The 18,496-nt window shown below is 41.5% G+C and overlaps 1 protein-coding gene across 4 annotated transcripts in view; it reads left to right on the top strand.

The window, feature by feature from the left end:
• Nucleotides 1–417: 417 nt before the first annotated feature.
• evla (Enah/Vasp-like a) overlaps nt 418–18,496 on the top strand; it is a 34,109-nt gene continuing 16,030 nt past the window's right edge. Inside the window, exon 1 of one of the 4 annotated variants that reach the window (XM_019277130.2) lies at nt 418–907. In XM_019277130.2, the coding sequence (XP_019132675.2) occupies nt 903–907 (5 nt within the window). In that variant the 5' untranslated portion in view covers nt 418–902. Of the gene's footprint in view, nt 908–5,447; nt 5,682–9,808; nt 9,964–18,496 lie in introns of those variants that run through there. The other 3 variants (XM_019277129.2, XM_019277128.2, XM_019277132.2) reach the window with 3 other exon arrangements.

Below are 18,496 nucleotides of genomic sequence, written 5' to 3' on the forward strand. Positions count from 1 at the left end.
CAAGCGGTTACAGAAAATGGATGGATGACCTTAAAATGAGCGGGACAAACTTTTTTTTACACATTTTGCAGCCACTGTAGTTTCTCACTAATGAAAACATCCATCCATTATGACTGAGTAATGTTTCATCTGTTTATTTTGTTGTTGTGAGGGCACCACAAAGCGATTACGCTTAGGGCACCAGATTGTCTAGCAGCGGCCCTGTCTGTAACTGCTTCTCCTGGTTGGAGCCTATCCCAGCTGACGGACAAGTACTAATGAATATTGTATTCCATTCCTGCAAAGAAATTCACACTGGACCTTTAAAGCTTCTACAGACCACCATAACATCCCTAAAAGCATGCTGGTGGTCTCTGGGTGGGGGTCAGTGGGCTGCATGGCCGCGTCTTGGCCACAGATGGGCAGCATTGAGCAGGTCTGCTGCCTTCCCCTCCTCCTCCCTCCTCCTCCTCCTCCCCTCTTCCCTCGCACGCACTATTAGCATTTTCCCCTCAAATCCTCTCCACCTCACCAAAACACTTCCGAATGGGAAGAAAATATGGCATGAGGGAGGCGGCGGCTGACGACCACCGTTCACCGTCTTCTACCGAGCGCGAGCCTGAGCGGCTGAACATGGACTTAAGGAGACGCGGCGGCGCGTGTGGAGCAGAGCAGAGACAACGGAGCACAAAGCGGATGGGAGACAACGCTCGTGTTTAGCGTTTTGTGCCACACGACCCATCATCACCATCACCATCATCATCTTCAAGGCTGTGATATATCTCTACAGACGCGCACAAGGGGGGGGAAGCTGATTCAAGCCTCTCCCGAGACTGTGCATACAGAACAATAAGCGGACTGGTGGTGCTAATTCATCCGCCTCATCAGTGCCATCATCTCCGGTTGGATAAAAGGCGAGAAAAATGAGGTAAGAGGCGGCCAAGCACCATGCGCTCTGTTTGACGCGGCGTGACAGATGCGCACCGACACTCCAACCCTCAGCCTCCTGCCTACATCTGCATTTATGTTATCATGAGAATATAAAACAGCTAATAATCTCTCTCAGACATCTTGTGGCTCATTTTCATCCTCGTACAGTATTAGAGCATCCAGTCAAATCCAATCCAAAGGGGGGCCCACCCACCGGGCCTCAGCTCCACACAGGCGTCCTTTACCATTCTCTTTAACACACAACACATCAGTTTTAGACTCTATTAGTCCTCTATTGTCACTGCTGCCGGACCCGCCCTGTGCGTGTGTGTATGTGTGTGTGTGTGTGTGTGTTCAATTGTTCAATGGAGGATTTTAAAACAGGGTGATGTTGTCATGGAAACGACAGCATCATGTATTTCTTCACTCTTTTTGCACCTGGAGCAAAAATAAATAAATAAATAAATAACGTTAATGTGTGTGACTGCACAGGCAGGAGGAGGAGGAGGAGGAGGAGGAGGGTGTTTATTCTGGTGGTTGCCAGGCAGGTTATCAAACCCCCCCACACCCCAGCCCAGCCCAGCCCCCCTGTTGTCTACCCCACCACCCCTTCCTCACACACACACCTACATAAGCCTACCCCACATGTACACACTCAGCCTATAGAAAATGTGTCTCATGTGTTCCAGAAAATCCTCTCTGTCTCTATCCGGATGGCTCTGGATGGTATGTTGAGCCTCTTCCCCTGCTCATGGTTGCCAAATGACTTCCAAATCCCCCCCAGCAGCAGCAGCAGCAGCAGCAGCAGCAGCAGAGTCTCTGTATTCTCATCTATTTATGAAACACTCCTTTTTATATTTGCCTTTAGTTTGACTCCTCCACGTCTCCGTAGCTGCAGCCTGCACCATTCTGTTTTATGGCTTCAGATTTACTCTGACAGCTCAGCTCAGATACTGTGCACTCTCTCAGCTTTTTACTGTAGCTACCGGTGTTTGTCTGCAAGTGTGTGTCTGTGCGTGTGTGTGTGAGAGACTGTCTGGGTGTGTAGTTGTGTTGTTACTGCCCTCAGAGAGGAAAAAGGAGACGGAGAGAGGCAAAGACAGAAATGTTAAAAAGAGAAAGTATGTGCTCTCACATCTGGATATCTTGTTGTTACTGTTTTTTTTTTACTACATGTCCTGATCCAAATAATTCCTTCTTTTCCTGAAACCTCACACAACTCAAAGCCTGTAGCTGAACTAGTTTGCTGTCAGACAGTGAACAAGTAAGATTCATTTCTCCCAGTCCAGTTGGATGAGCATGGCGTTTCCTCTTTACTGTACTGTACTGCTGCTTGTGCCCCATCCTGTGCGTTTGTTTTTGCCAGAGGCAGATCTGTTCTTTGACTCAAGCCCAAGAGGGAAGTCTTAAATCTTCACAAACAAGACCTGCAGTGCAAAGAAAAAAGATTTATTTCAGCATCACCGCTTCCACTGTGAAGGATGCACGTGCATTTATGTATGTGCATGACCATGTCAATGCGAGTGCTCGAGTTATTTTTAGTCTGGTAACAGTACTTTCATCGTGCGATGCTTCCTTTCTGTCCTCCTTGTCAGACTGGCTGCTGTCATGTGTGTGTTGGCAGAGTGGATTATGGGAGTCCTGTGCTGTTTGCGCAGGCTGATTTCTGAACCTCTCGTTATGTTGACTCATTGTCAGAAAGGTAGAGTGAGTGAGTGAGTGAGTGCAGCCAGTGGAAGGTAAAACGCTGAGTTATGCATCTTACTGCAGGCTGCTGTTGCACTCTGGGCTGATCATAGAGCAGCTCCACATGAGCCTGCGTCACCGCGTACATTCACAACACTCGTGTTCTCCAGGGTTTCATTGACAGGAATGATGTATAGTATTACTTTCAGGTAGACTAAAAGGCTAGACTAGACTATAATTACACCGGGCTGGAGATACAAAGATGTTTTTATTTAACAAAAGAAGATAAATTATAAAATGTTATAAAATAGTCTGAAACTGACGGCTTAAATTTAAATCTGACACTTTGCGATCGATGTTAACAAGTTAATGCCGTACAATATTGAAGGACAGGAGACTAAAGTGAGGTTCAGTACTCAGTGTTAAGCAAAGGTGGATCATATTATCAGGTTGCAGCCGACTTTGAAGCATTTCTCAGGTTTAAGTGGGCGTTTTGTTTTGTTTTTCTTCAGCCGTGCTACATGCTTGGCTAGGATGTCAGCTGGTCAACCACTTTGGACCAGACTGATATAGCTCAACAACAACTTCTCATGCCACGATGAGGTTGACATTTGTGGTTTTGTGTCACTTGGCAGTAAATCTGGCAGAGAGTCACATCCCCCCCGTAAAGATTTATTTGTCCTTCAAAGCAAACGACAGACCACTCAGCATCAGCTGCACTGTGTTTTGTGCAAATGTGCAAACTAAGACAGTGAACATGGTGAATTATAAACATTTTATAAGCTAAACATTTTCATCATTTTATTTTGATGTTACATTATTGTGGCCAAAGACTCTGAACTTTGTTTAAAGCAAAATGACGTCAAATTATCTTCAGGTGCACAGTGGATTAACAAACAGTCATATGAAAATCATAATGCAATATTCAGACAGTAGTGTAGTTTCAGATCAACTGATCATCATCAGTCAATGAGGAGAAACATTATTTACCACGGCGTCCCTGACTCTGATCTTCCTCTTTCTTCAAAGTCCTCTGCTAAGAAGTGTTGAAGCTGTTTTGTCTGCCTCCTGTAGGTGTCAGCAGTAAATGATCTGTGAAGCACATTGCGTTGTGCACAAATATAAAAGATCATATGAGCGCTTCCGTTAATATGGAGAATACAGAATAATATCACACAAAATAAATCTGTGAGGTTGTAAGAGTCTTTAGGATCGGCTCTTTTTTTTCCACATGTGAATTTCTGGATAGTTTTACCTCTTCGGACCACTGAAATTATTCAGATAAAACTGTAAAAAAATAAAATAAAATAAAAAAGGACTCTTTGCTTTATGTGCTTATAACATGAAGACATTGTTTTTTTTCCTGCAAGTCAAATACAGACAACACATGATCCCAGTGTAACCCTCCTCTCTCTATCTCTTTTGATTTTCTGCTCTTTGTTTATCATGCATTACACATAATATAAACGCCACAAACCATCGTACATAAACTTCATACTGTAATCTGGTCATTCCCTATCACATCCCATACATCATACGCTGACTTAATGGAGGTCAAACTGGCCGGTATCAGATTTACAGCTACACTAAGAGAAGCATACCTTCTCTCTCTCTCTATCTCTTCTTGAGCATCCTACAGTTTAACCCCATTTTTCATATTGTAATGTATGTTCTGTAGTCTTGAGTCGCAGTTTACTTAATAATAATAATAATACTTTATTTATATAGCACCTAAAAACAGAGTTTACAGTGTGCTTTGATAGACAAAGCAAGAACAGGATACTCGGTAGGGAAGCCAGCCAATAAGGTCAATTAAAAAAGATAAAAAGCGAAAGATAAATACACAGCAGGGGGAAGAACAATACACAAGACACAGACGAGCTTTTAAAGGGGATCAGTCGAATCTTAAAACTAATTATAAAACGAACAGGGAGCCGAAGGAAAGAAGCCAAGATTGAGGTGATGTGATGTTGCCAGTATCAGTAAGAAGCTGAGTTTGGCCTTGAAACGTTGTCTGATGCATAGCTTCTGCAGCTTCGTCAGCCACTTATTTTGGATGCACATCACAGTGTCCTATTTCATACAAGTCCTGATTGGGGGGGAAAAAAAGATTATCTTGTATTTCACTGACCTTCCAGACTCATTTTTACAGTCTGCTGTATGTTTCTTACTATTGTCTAAACCCACAAAGCCTCCTAATCTTTTAGAGGACTAGATTGCTCTTTGTTTGTTTCCCACACCTCGGCTCGCTGTGGCAAAGAGGCTTAATAGTCTAAGTTTGCTTCAGCCAGATGGACCACCAGTGAGGATACATTCTGAGAAAACCACAAGGAAACCACAAATGTTACATTAGATGAATGAAACCCTTTGTTGCTAGAAAGTAAGACTAATCATTGCATCTGTTCCTGCAGCGTGCTTAATTTCGTGCTTTAATGTTGTGTCCTTTTATGAAAGCCGAGCTGAATGAATTAACTGTTGTGTTGCTGTGTGTCTCCCCACTTCATAGTTAATTGGTAATTAGGAGTTATAGCGTATTTACAGTTACTGTTGAATCTATTTAAAGCTTCACTCTAGATTTTCTGGCGGCTTGTAAAAGCACTCCTGTTTCCTATAGAGCCTAACATGTAATTTCCATCCAGTGGAAATGATTCCTTGGAGGATGAAAGACGGCACTCCAATCCTGAGAGCGGAGAGAGGTGACTGGTCTGCACGGGTCACATGATCTTCTCTCTCTCTCTCTCTCTCTCTCCCTCTCTCTCTCTCTCTCTCTCTCTCACACACACATTCCCTTACTCTGTTGCAACACTCCTCATCCTCTCTCTCACTTCTTCCCTCCCACTCTTTCTCTGTGTCTCAGTCTTTCTCTGTCTGCTCTGTTGGCGTAGTGGATCTTTTTTTTTTTTTTTAAACGTTTTCAGAGGATGTGAAGAAGGGGAAAGGTTGAGTTTGCTTCAGCATGTGTGCCGCTCTGTCCTCTCAGGCTGACACTTCCCCCTCTCCTCCATAATCTCTTATACCTTCTTTCATCCTTTGCCTGAGGACTGGACTGTCTCCTTCGGCGACATGTATTCCCTGGATGATTTTGGGTAAGTTGACTCCTCATCATTCTCCCTTTCGCTGTCTCCTCTAGCTTTTTTTGGAGTTGTGTGAGTAAAAGTAAAATTGGCTTTTGGATTATTGTTACTTCTTCTTCTTCTTCTTCTTCTTCTCTTTAGTGTTTCTGTTTAAAGCCTGGCTCAGCTTTCAGACCGCAGAATCAGTTTGCCTCTTCAAACAGCATTTTTAAGATTGTTTGTCAGCAAGAAAACCTGTATGTTTCTTTATGTATCATCCGTTCCAGCCCTACATGATGTTGAAAAATGCGACTGGTTTTGAGTTGGAGAGAAATCGAGGAAAAAAGAGAGAGGAAAATCTCCTTTAGGAATTGCTGACTTTCTCTCGTCTGTCTCCTTCTTTCCACCCCTCTGTCTGTGTTTTCTCTGGAGCCAGCTGTTAGCAGAGAAGCCTGATTGGTTATACTTTAGCGTATCTTTCATTGGTTCCTGGGAAGAAGGAATGAGTTCCTCGCTGTCTGTCAGTGTGTCCGCTCAGCTGCTCCGTCGTTCACAGGATGGATCCCATCTGACTCGTTGCATGTGTGAGAAAGAACGACAGGAAGAAAGGGATAGAGCGCACTAATCTCTGAATGGCTGAATGAGTGGGACTATCAAAAGCCAGATGAGGGATCTTAGGATAATATGGCCTTGGTAGATTACAGCGGGACACAGTGATTTGTTGAAGCTCAAATACAGATGTGGAGCCGAAGAGATAACATCCGAGGTTTACACATGGCTGCATGCACTCTAGTAATCTACTGTAAAGTACAGCACATCAGAGGGAAAACCTCTCACACAGTATGTTCATTATTTATGAGGGATTGCTCACACGAGCGTGGTCATTCGGATTGTATTAGAGCAAAAAAGGAACTAAAAAATACATTACAGCATCATTTTGGTCAAAATGTATCAAAAATATTCACTTAAAACTGCAGCTAGCTGTTTCCTGAAACTAACTTTTATCAGCTCTTCATTTAAACCATCATGTTGTCTCTTCTTCACATGTAGCTGTCAGTTCATCCTCCAGACATTTCAGCACCATCGGTAACAGAACATATTCCACTTAATGACACCGGGTACAAATAATAAATACCTACAACACTGACTGAGAAATGACTCTGTCAAATATGATCAGGCTTATTTTCTTTCTATCTGTGTATCCTATGCTGAGTATTTAGCGGCGTTTCCCTTTAAGGATCAGGATTAGTGACAAGACGCCAGCCGGAGAGCGTTGAGGAAGGTGGAGTGAGGGAGGCGGAGGAGGAGGAGAGGTGGGGGAGGGGTCTGCATAGAAGTGGGGGTTGCTATCCATATTGTACTGTATGTGTCCATGACAATTAGCCTGAGGGCTAACGGGCATCTATAGATGTGTGTGATGAATAAGTGATGTCGACATGGGCGTCAATATGCTGATACTGCTGCTAGCTGTGGATGTGATGCCATCTAATTAACTCCTCATATTAAGACAATGATTTCTAATGAAGAGTCCTTCAGCCTCATTCGATATATTGTTACTGTGTATTAATATAAAACCAATGAGTGTCTAAATGAGTAACAGTTGTTGCATTAAAGCTTTAGCTCTACTTGCTTAATCATCATATCAACATTTCTAATATTGAACAGATATTAGCTATAGAGACCAAAATGGTTTTATTGTACCAGGCTGTAAACATGTTTATTTTATTTATGCTTTCTGCACATATTCAATATCTATTGTATGCCCGTCTACTCCATCCTGGAAGAAGGATCAAGGATTTCTTTTGGGAGTATCTCCTTATTCAAATCAAACATAGAGGGCTAGAAGGTGTTGTATGCTGTACGGACTGTAAAGCTGTAAAGGATGAACAGGGAAATTAGCTATAGAGACTAACACTGTTTTTTGTACAAGGCTGTAAACATGTTTATTTCTGCTGTGAAGTTGGACATTTTAACATGGGGACTTATGGAGACTGACTTGTTCTGTAGCCAGCCTCAAGTGGATGTTTGAGGAACTGCAGTTTTTGGCACTTCCGCACTGGCTTCACTTTACAGCCATGGAGGTCGCCACTTGGTTTTTCTGTATAAATAAACTCAGTTAGTGCTCTTTAACAGTGGACACATAACACAGTTGAAGGGAAGTATCACGACTTTATCTGAGAAAGCGTGTTTAGTCCCTAAAGAAATCAGTTCTGGAGTACATACACTTGTTGTCTTTTCTTCCCTTTTCAGGTGAACTTTTGGGGACATTATGTGCTGTAAAGACTCCTGCTGTTGCAGTTGGGTGTACATTTATATTTTTGGAGAACAACATGTTATCAGCTTCTGTTAAGATTGGGATGTATCTCTCAGGAACTGTCTGAAAAACGTCAGTTCTGTCCTTGAGAAACTACCTTGAGTTCAATTTGAAATATTTTAAATTTCATTTCCTCTTTTTTTGTTTGTACTCAATTCTGTTTTTAGCACCCACATCTGTACGCTGTTTTGTTATATTTCCACTCATGACCTAAATTTCAACTATACTATTAACATAGTATATAGGCTGTATATATCTCTAATAATAACAGTGGAATCAGATCCACAGTATCACATGTTTGATGCTCAGGGTGATCACAGCTCTGCAGCAGTTTAGTTATCATTTTCTAAATGTTAGTGAGCAGGCAGCGTCCTCCCCCCTCAGGGCACAACAGACCCTTGTCTGTCACAGATCCAGCTTGTTAACATTTGCCCGGCCTGCCACAGAAATGTCCTACAGTCCAGCTGAGCACAGACAAATTCAGCTTGGCACAACTGCGAAATCACTGTTGACTGGCACTTCTGTTCAACCAATCACTGTTGACTGTGACCCTTGAAACCAATCACAAGTGACATTTCCCTGCAGCAGAGTGTCGCGTCCCTCCTCATGGCGGTGTGACTCTGTGTTGTTTGCTGTCACTGCGGCAATATGAGGTCAGCTGTTAGAGCGGAGGCCGGTGAACCAGAGGTCAAAGGTCAAACAGTTATATTCAGTAAACGTCACTGTGTTTGTGTGTGTGTGCTTGTGTGTGTTTAACAGTGAGAGAGAGTGAATCTGAGTGGGTGTATCTTTGTCTTGATCTGGGTTTTTATTTTGGTTAAAATAGCCTCAGCTGTCAGTTTTAAGTAAGTAATCATCAGAAATCAAAGTTTTGGACAAATAAAATTTTTGATCTAATAAAATCAGGGGATTACATCAGATTACATCAATTTGATGCACCAACTTTCATACCAACCCATCCAACCACTGTCACTCAAAGGCACAACATTCATGATGGCCCCACAGGGAAAGTAAATCACCAAAGTAAATGGGATGTATGGTCTGGGAACTAAAAACCTTCCTGGCGTGATTTAATCCATACAATAGTTGTTGAGATATTTTAGTCTTAACCAAAGTGGTGCACCGACTGAACAAAGAGCTATGCAGCTAGCATGGCTAAAAATAGTCAGTGGTCTCTGGACAAACTATGCGATAGAGACACATCAACATAAACCTCATTAAATCCACAATAAGCTAAGACACGGAGCTCTGGACTACAATATGGACAAAACGCCTCCAGCCAGCGATAAAGCTGATGACTTAACTGTTAACAGACATTTAACACGCACATCTCCTCCAGTTAATGTTGTACATGTTGGTGTGTATTCACCATCTACATGTGTCCTCTGAGGTAGAGGGCATCCCAGTCGATAGGCGCTAACCACAGTATGGACCACTGGATGTTACTACTGGCCGTGGCTGTTAACAGTGGGTCACTATGGCAACAGCAGGCTTGATCAAGTGGGTTGGGGGTAGGGGGGGAAGCTGGTTGAGACGGATATGAGGTAATCTCCCTTGGGTTAACAGTATGACAATAGCTCAGAGGTTCAGTAACACACACACACACACACACACATGCTCATCTGTTATGCGGTCAGACAACAGGCTGGTCAATGACTTCATCTCTGCCAGTCTGTCCATCAGTCTCTTCTTTGTTGTCGGATGGATCACAGTGGATGCAGCAGTGCAACTGAGGGACAATTTTTACATGGATGTTTTTGGTCCGCCTTCCCTTTGTAATTTGTCTGCCATGCTGAAGGATTGAACTGCCTTTAATGAGTTATAGTTTTAACGTAGTGGAACAGCACAAGAGGGAGTTTGTGTCTTAGACCGTCGTTGTTTGCTGCTTGTTATTGTTTTCCCATTGACCAAAATGGACATACATCGGTTCCAAGTCCTTCGTTACTGCCTCCCTCAGAGTGTCAGTGACTCAGGGTTGTTTTACAGCCACATCGCTGCCAGGTTTGTACCCACACTTTGTACAGCAGTGTGTGAGTGTTTGCGTGTGTGTGTGTGTGTGTGTGGTCATTTCTACTTCCGATAAATGACGAGTGGAAGTTAAATGTCAAAGGCAGGGAGTAAACTGAAAGAAAGAGATGAAAACATGTTTCAAATAAATAGGGAAAGTTCAGAATATGTGCACTTGACATCTGATAGTTTGGTTCAAACACTGCATGCAAAGAAATTGTTGTTTTATTCCAGCAGCACAGACGGACAAATCTTTCCCCGTTGTATTTTAATCACTGCTAAAATACTAATCTGTAATCTTAATCTGCCCTCAACAAACGCAGAATTGAGGTTATTTTGGATTAGTCATTGTGTGCGTGGATAGTTTGATTTGGCACAAGACTGCAAACCAAACAGCTCTTCGTTAGTATCGTGTGTGTTAAGAGTTAAGTGTCAGAAGTTGTGACTGATCTATTTAGATGATCCTCTATTTTTCTTTTCTTCTCGCCTGGTCGCATCTTTTCAGTCGAAGCCAGAGATGCTGCCAGAGAGATGTGCAAACACTACACCATCATCTTCTTTTTTTCTAAGCGACAGCCTCACATAGAGCATCTCTGAATAGCGGTGCTCTATACATGTTTAATTCAAACAAGTATTAGACAGTATGGCTTCTGGCTAAAATTGCAGCTTTTCGGGCCAGTGCCCTTCTTCTTTCTCTCTCTCTCTGTCTGTTTTCTGCTCAGAGGATGGAAGATATAAAGACGAGGTGGAGAGAAAGGAGGGAGGTTTGGTCGCGGCTGCTGTCCCAAATGAGAACTGAGGGATCAAACAGCTCTGTTGGCTGTCTTATTATCATGAGGGAGAGGAGGAAGAGAGAGGGGGGGGGTCGATTTTAAAAATAAAGGACAATGAGGTTTTATGTGTACTGTATGTGCAGCTGCTGCCTAAAACTGACCTGAACCGTTCACTATGTCGGACACAAGAGCCACATCATGACATGATTCGCTTTACTGATAGTCAGGCTACATTTAGATTTCAGCAATAATTGTATACATTTTGTTCATACCAACTGTAAAGTCAATGTGTGTGACACCAGACAGATGTCATATTTATAAGATAGGATGGGCGATACAGTGAGACATACCTTAAGATGATGAAATGATGACCAAAACTGACATTCCTGCCCTGTTATTTTATCCATAAACTTCTTTTTAATTAATTTTTCAGAAAATGTGGTATATTGCAATTAAAGAAGACATTAAATAACATGTAGATGTAGGATATTAAATAGACGAATAAATTTGATTGACAATAAAAGTTCATAAACTTTTAAAGTACAGGCGTGGACATGCCGTCTACCTCAAGGTGTAATTACAGTGAATAAATATTCAGAATAGGTTAACAGGCGTTAACATGTCTTGTGTTGCCCTGTTAAATGAATGTCACATTTTTGTCAAGTATATTTTGTTGTCAGTCACGCCTGTAAGCAGAGTCACTTACATGTATTTCAGTATATATCGTATACACATGTGAATCACACAGTCAACAAAAGACAGAATATAGGTCGTTCATTTTCTGCCACTGTGTGTGTGTGTGTGTGTGTGTGTGTGTGTGTTGTGTGTGTGTGTGTGTGTGTATGTGTGTGTGTGTGTGTGTGTGTGTGTGTGTGTGTGAGAATGTGTAGCAGCAATGTAAAGTGATACATCGTGGCACGAGCTGAGCTTTTTGTGCACAACTGGGACATTTAACTAAGAACATAAGCACATTAATGTGGTTTGCATTAATGCCATTAATCTCTCTCTCTCTCATTTGAGGCTTAATTTTAGCCCTCTGCAGTATTTCACTGGACTGTGTCACTGGAGCAGAGGTTAGATAAACACACTGGTGTAGTACAGTTATGACAATCTGGACAACATGACGGATTAAGGATGTTGAAGCTTTAATGACATTGTATAGATATATACATTAGTGGAGGATATTTTTATGCCATTAGTGTGTAGTTGGAAATTCTTTGAATCCTCATGAGTACTATTAAAGCATGCCCAAACTCATACCCACAAAGAAGTCTCATACATATTCATACTTACAGTAAAAATGCAAATATGAAAGAAATATAAGTTTGTGGTGCAGAAAAAGTGCAACTCGAATACTCTGAGTATAGTCAAGTTTTATATGTTGATGATAAAAACCTGCTGTGTGAGCTGATGCTATATTTAACATGTGATTTTAGTTTTTAGAGTAACTTCAATATATAAAAATATATATTTTTCACTAAAGTTAAAGAAATAGTTCATTTTGGTAAATGTGCTTATTCACTGTCTTGTTCAAAATAACATTAAATGATTTATACCACTCTCATGTCTTTACGAGGGGTTATTATGTGCCTCCTTTTTAAAAGGAATAAATAAATGAGATGTGTGTTAATCAATGAGTTTTAGATTTGGTGGTAAGCAGATTTTGTTCCCTTTGGACAGAGCTCTCTGCAGCTACATATTTAGTGTCCAAACGTGGTCGTAGTATCAATTTTGTCACACAATTTCCCAGCAAATAATGTAATAGAAATATCTAGATTAAGTTGACTGAGGGACAAACAGTATTATTTAAGGCACTAGAGAATAAAACATTCGTACAATTCATCCAACAGTTGTAGATATTTCACTTTGGACCAAAGTGGTGGCCATGCAACGCAAAAACAAACAAACAATAGACTTTTTTTCACAGCAGCCATTTTGACATGAAACACAAGTTACCAAAGATACTAAGATATTTGTTTTTTTGTTTTTTTTTGGCTTATTTGAGACATACAGCTGAAGTGTGACAGGAAGTTTTAGAGAAAGAGAGAGAGAGGACAACATGTAGCAAACGGCCACAGGTCAGAGTCCAACGCTGGGCCGCTGCAGCAAGAACTGAGCCTCTGTACATTGGGCGCATACTCTATGTACTGAGCTAACCGGTGCCCCATCAATGATACTAATTAAGGTTTCGTTCCATTCAGGTCAAACAGAGTCAGCGTGCTGCTGTGTGTGTGCATGTTGGCTCACTGGAAAGTCTCTGCTGCAATAAATGGAATCGAACCTTAATTAGTATCATTGGAAACACCTGCGTTGACCTACTATGTCGTGTCAAAACAGCTGCTGTGAAAAAGGTCTATAGTATTGATTGAACTTAATCTGACGTATAGAAAAATGGCATGGATGTTAATAATAATGTCTAATGTCTGAATATTAATAATAACTCTTTATGACTGCATCTGACTCTTCTTTCATTTTAATTATCATTGCAGAGTGTTACATCGCATGAAGCAACATTACTGCAACCCCTGAAATCTGGCATCTGTCTCATTTCTTGCTGTTTCTTTCAAACAGGCTAACTGTGCTTAGTTTGCTCACTTACAAATGACCGGGCTTCACACTGCTCCTCGGCAATAAACTTGGCTTGTGCTGTTTTTAGTTCCCGCAGGCCTCCTTCCCTCTGTGTGCCTGTGAACAGTACTTTCCCCGTGGAGCAGATTAGAGGTCTTGTACGAGAGTTAAGTCCTGGTTAATTTAGATTTAAGACTGCAGTGAGGTAATGATCTGCCTGCCAGGCTCTGTCTCTAATCCAGCAAGTCAGACAGACCTCTTCCCTCTGTCAGCTGGACCCCAGTACCCACCCAAACACACAGGCATCCATACTGTAAATGTATACACCCCACCTATACTATAGTGGCTTTGCCTTGCCCCAAAATTCCCAGTGATCCTTTGAGGCTAAAATCCTCGTGGTGAGTGTAATAATAACATACAACTAACCGAATCCATACACAGTAACCAATCTGCGTGTGTGAGTGGGGGTTTTTAATGATATCTTTGTGAGGACCAATCAGTTTTAAAACCATCGTTGTGAGGACATTTGTGCATTGTGGGGACATTCTGGCTGATTTTCACTATTTTAAAGTATTATTTTAAGGTTAAGACTTGGGTCTAAGGTTAGGGTAAGAGTTAAGGTAAGGGTAAACTCAGGGCTAGGGGCCTGTGTCCGTTTGTCTGCATGAGTATGTGGGCCTCTCTGTTTCTGTTGCCCTAAGCTGGCCCTTCACTAAAAATATCTGTGACCGTTATTTTGGGTGTACGTACAGTATGGCTACCATAATATACTGTGTGTGGGTGTATAATTATATATTTCTGTTCCTGTTGAGCTGACAGCCTCAGGCTCAGCAAGATGAGGCCATGAGTTGCAGCACCGCTCGAACTTCTGTTTGTGCTTTACATTTCACAGCAGCTGTTTACATCTCTCCTCATGTTCTGGATAAACCCAGAGAAGGTGGATAATGTGCAACATGCCTATTATACTAGTTGAAGTGAATTGAGTTGGTGTAGACGTAGTTTAGAGTCTCTCGCCACCCCAGACCGACAGACTTCAGATATGGCCTCACATAGCTCTGCTGAGAGAAACACAGTCTATCTAAAGAAGCCATTGTTTGTTAACCAAACCTTGGATTGAGTTATAAACCCTCCCTGAGTGGCTGTATGTCTTTATTAGTACCAAGTACCAGGGATGCATAAATCTGCGTAATTATCACTCCTGCTGCACAGGAAGCCTCTTCGGATTGCCTTCGTCTCCCCGCTTGGATTTCGTTGGACAGGAGGTTATGATTTTTTAAGTTAGCTAATTAGCATGAAATGAATTGATTAACTGGGTATAAGCTGTAGAAGGATTGGCTGCTGCACCTCTAAGATACAGCAAATAATCAGGGTTAATTCTTCGCCTTTGTCTCTTTATCTGATGTGACAGTTGAGAAAGGGATTAATTAGGATTTTCTGTTTGCATTCATCAAACTATCAGGTCTCCTTTCATTATTTTAGGCCTCCATTTTGCCCATATTAGATAGTAGAGCATTGACAGAAATATTAAAGACCATAGCACACGGGAGGTAAAGTTTGTTTGTTTCAGTTAATATTATAACTTTTAATATTACGCAGCATATTATCAAAGCGCATTTAGTGGTAAAATAAATATAATAACTTTACTGGATAAACAATTTTCTGCCAGCATTCCTCTATGCCTCTCTTTGCAGTAACAATGTTGCCTTTTGGTGTAATTACATATTTGTCTTATATTTTTTCCATTATGTTTTGATTTGACCAAAGTAGGCACAACACGATTGGTCAATTTTGTGCAAAAGACTTAAACGATGTGCAAAGCGCCCCTTTCTATAAGAACAGGCACAGAAGCCTGATGAAGAAATCCTGGAATTTGTCTTGCCTGGCTGTGTTGAACTTACAGACTTAGTAGTACACCCCCTCCCTCAACTCTCCTCATATTTAACAAGTTTTATGTGGGGGATAAAAAGATTTGGTTCTGGTTTGTTTTGTGAGGATTTCTATATTTTCCTACTCTGATTTAATGCCAAATGGACTCAGAAAAGCTTATTTTCTTTATTTGAATGCTGGTTGTAAATAAAACTGTTACATTAGTTTAGTTTAGCTGGGTGTCTGTTGGTTAAAGAAACAACTGTGCTTAGGACTGTGGGCCTCATGTAAAAGACCCTATCTGGGCCACTGTAGAAACATGCTGGTTTAACATGACGGACACTGTGGAAGAGAACCTGCAGCACCTGTAGATAAAAAATCTTGCACACTGGACCTTTTAGACCTAATAGAGAAAAATCATCAACTAAGAGTGCAGAAATGGAGAGCCGTCCTGGTGGAAAGTTGCAGACCATGAACGTCCCCAGTTTGAGTCCAGTCATGGATCTTTGTTGCATGTAGTTTCCCATCTGTCTCCCCATGTATCCTGTCATCTCCTGTCAAATAAAGCCATGACATACTATTAAAACGAATACAGAAATGGCGATATGTAGTTTATCAGGTCAGCATTTAACTACAGCACCTGACCACATAAACATCATGTAGCTGAGCTAAGCTAGGCTGCATTGTACCCCAAAAGCTGAACCATGAGGACTCTCACACTGATGACTATCTGTGTCAGTATACACTATACTGCACTACCTTTTGTATCAATGGTTCGACATGTATAGATGTTTGCTGACGGTGCACTTCTCTGCAGCGTTGGTAGCCGTTGATAGTGTTTTTAAAGCCTAACAAATCTGAACTACTTTCATGAGCTGCCCGTGCGGGGCTGTGTTGAATGACTCATCATTTGTTCGGGTCTGTTCGGGTGCCTTCCACTGTGAACCAGCAGGATGAAACAATTACCCCAGCAACAAAAGCTAATTGCCATGATAACAGAAACTTTGCCCTTGAGAGAACTCCACATACACTCCACCACCCCGTCCCAACACTTTCCCCATCTGAATACACCCTGTGATCTGATCATGATGCTGCAGAATCTCGTAAAACTACTGTCCCTAAATGTGCACCCTATCATGTCTACAGTAATTTGTCGGACAGGATCGGGTTCAGGCATCATTTCTTCCCGCACTGAGATCTCTGCTAATGGCTGGAAAACACACAGCTGGGACGCTTACATATAGAGTGTGTCTGTATAGGATTTGTGTGGAGGAGGGTGGGGTGAGGCCGGGGAGGCACATATGTCTGACCATGTGTGCAGGGAAGTGCTTTGCTTAATTCAAAAGCCTGGGAATGTGGCCTCCTTTTCACCACTCGCCTATGAGGCTTATTTGACATGAGGAAGTGCTCAGTGTGGCAGAAGCCTTCATATCCTCTACCTCTCCTTGTTTTTGTCTCTGCCGTCTATTCATCTCCTTCTCTCTCTGTGCTCTCTATCCCCTCGTCTTTTTATTTCTTCTCAGCTCCTCTCAGGCTGCCTTTTTGAGGTGAATATTGAGACACCACTAAGAAATCTGCTTAGTCCAGCAAAAAATGAGGTGAAATGCTCAAATCAAATCAAGCAGATCCTTTTTAAGAAGCAGACTAGTAGCTACTTTAAATTCAAGATACAAATGTGTTTTCTATGCAAATATATTGTCAGCTAATAGCAAAAAACAACAGACTTTTAAATATTTGTGCTCATCTCATTAGCCTGTCAGTGTGATGTGAGAAACGTGCAGTATTTCTTTTTTTATTCATGAGCTGGTGAGGAAGCGCGCTCATGCATTTTTAAAAATGTAGTCTATAAAGTACACGAAGGAAAATACCAGCAGGTTTAAACCTTCAGAGGATTTGAGCAGCCTGAAGAGAGAAACTGTCCAAATCAAACACTTAGAGAGTATTTTTCTTTTAACAGTGGTTCGCATGATGAGAAAGGGGTCAGTTTTAGTGTTGAATCCAAAGAGAAATACAACCTGACTCTGCAGTTCCCTCTCGTTCAAATTTTTTCAGTCTTTTAGCTCATTGTTAAGACGTCTGTTAAATTTTCAGCAGCTGTTTCAAGCTCCAAGCATTAATATGATACCAGGCTGGCACTAAACACCACTCAAACGATGTTGGCAACTATGCAGCTAGTGAACATCCACAGTAAGCAGCTGTGGTTCAGGAGGTAGAGCAGGTCGTCCACTAATCAAATGAACGGTGGTTCAATCCAGTCTGCGTGTCCAAGTGTCCTTGAGCAAGATTCTAAACCACAAATTGCTCCTGATGCTGTGTGAATGTGTTTGAATGTTTAGCTCCCAAAAACTGATGAGCAGTTGGCACCTCGCATGGCAGCCAAGCCATCAGTGTATGAATAAGTGAATGAGACATGTAGTGTAAAAGCACCTTGAGTAATCAGAAGACTAGAAAGGCGCAGTCCGTTTAACATAGATTTGATCAGTTTTATCAGTTCAGTCAGGACTTGATGGAGACCCAAACAGAGCCAAAAGGAGAGTGAATATCAGACTTACATAAGTCAACAGAAACACCTTCAAATTATTTATAATGTGTCTCCTGGAGGTGTGAATAGGTGACTGTTTGCTAAAGCCACATAAACTTTAGAAGGTGATAATATGTCTAAATGTTTTTTTATAGCTTGTTCTGAGCACAGGTGGAATTAATAACATTAATGATGGCTGCTTTCCACGTCCAGAGCTCTGCTATTGTGCATGTTTGCTGACTGAAATGAGCCATCGTTAATGTTATGATTTATGTCAAAATGTCTGCCGTGAAAAGAGGCTTACATCACCTTGACAGAGCACGGTTTAATTTCTGTATCATCTTCCACTGATATTGTCTTGTTTTTTCACTTATTGCTCATCACTGTCATCTACAGAAGTGTCATTCAGCACCTTTTATTTTGTCTTTATCTATCACTGAAGGAAACGACGTTATCTTTATTATACAAAATCATCTAAAATCACGTTTTCTCGTTCTTTATTTTGACCTTCGGTTCTTACTGTTATGTACATTTCATCTGAACATTAATTTGATTCATCACATTGTTTTAATGTCACTGATTGTTTTCAGCTATGACTGACCTTATCTCAGATTATGCACGCCATCCCTTCGTCGCACACACACTAAGTCACTCTGTTTTCTTTGCCCATCATCTCTGTCATCGCTCTACTCAATCACTCTTTCTGTCGGCTGAATGTATCAAGTGTTTGAGCAAAATGGGCCTCCAGATTTTAAAGAAGCAGCTGTGATGTTGAGCAGCTATCATGTGCCCTATTGTG

The sequence above is a fragment of the Larimichthys crocea genome, chromosome XXIV (genome assembly GCF_000972845.2).
Source record: "Larimichthys crocea isolate SSNF chromosome XXIV, L_crocea_2.0, whole genome shotgun sequence".
NCBI lineage: Eukaryota > Metazoa > Chordata > Actinopteri > Sciaenidae > Larimichthys > Larimichthys crocea.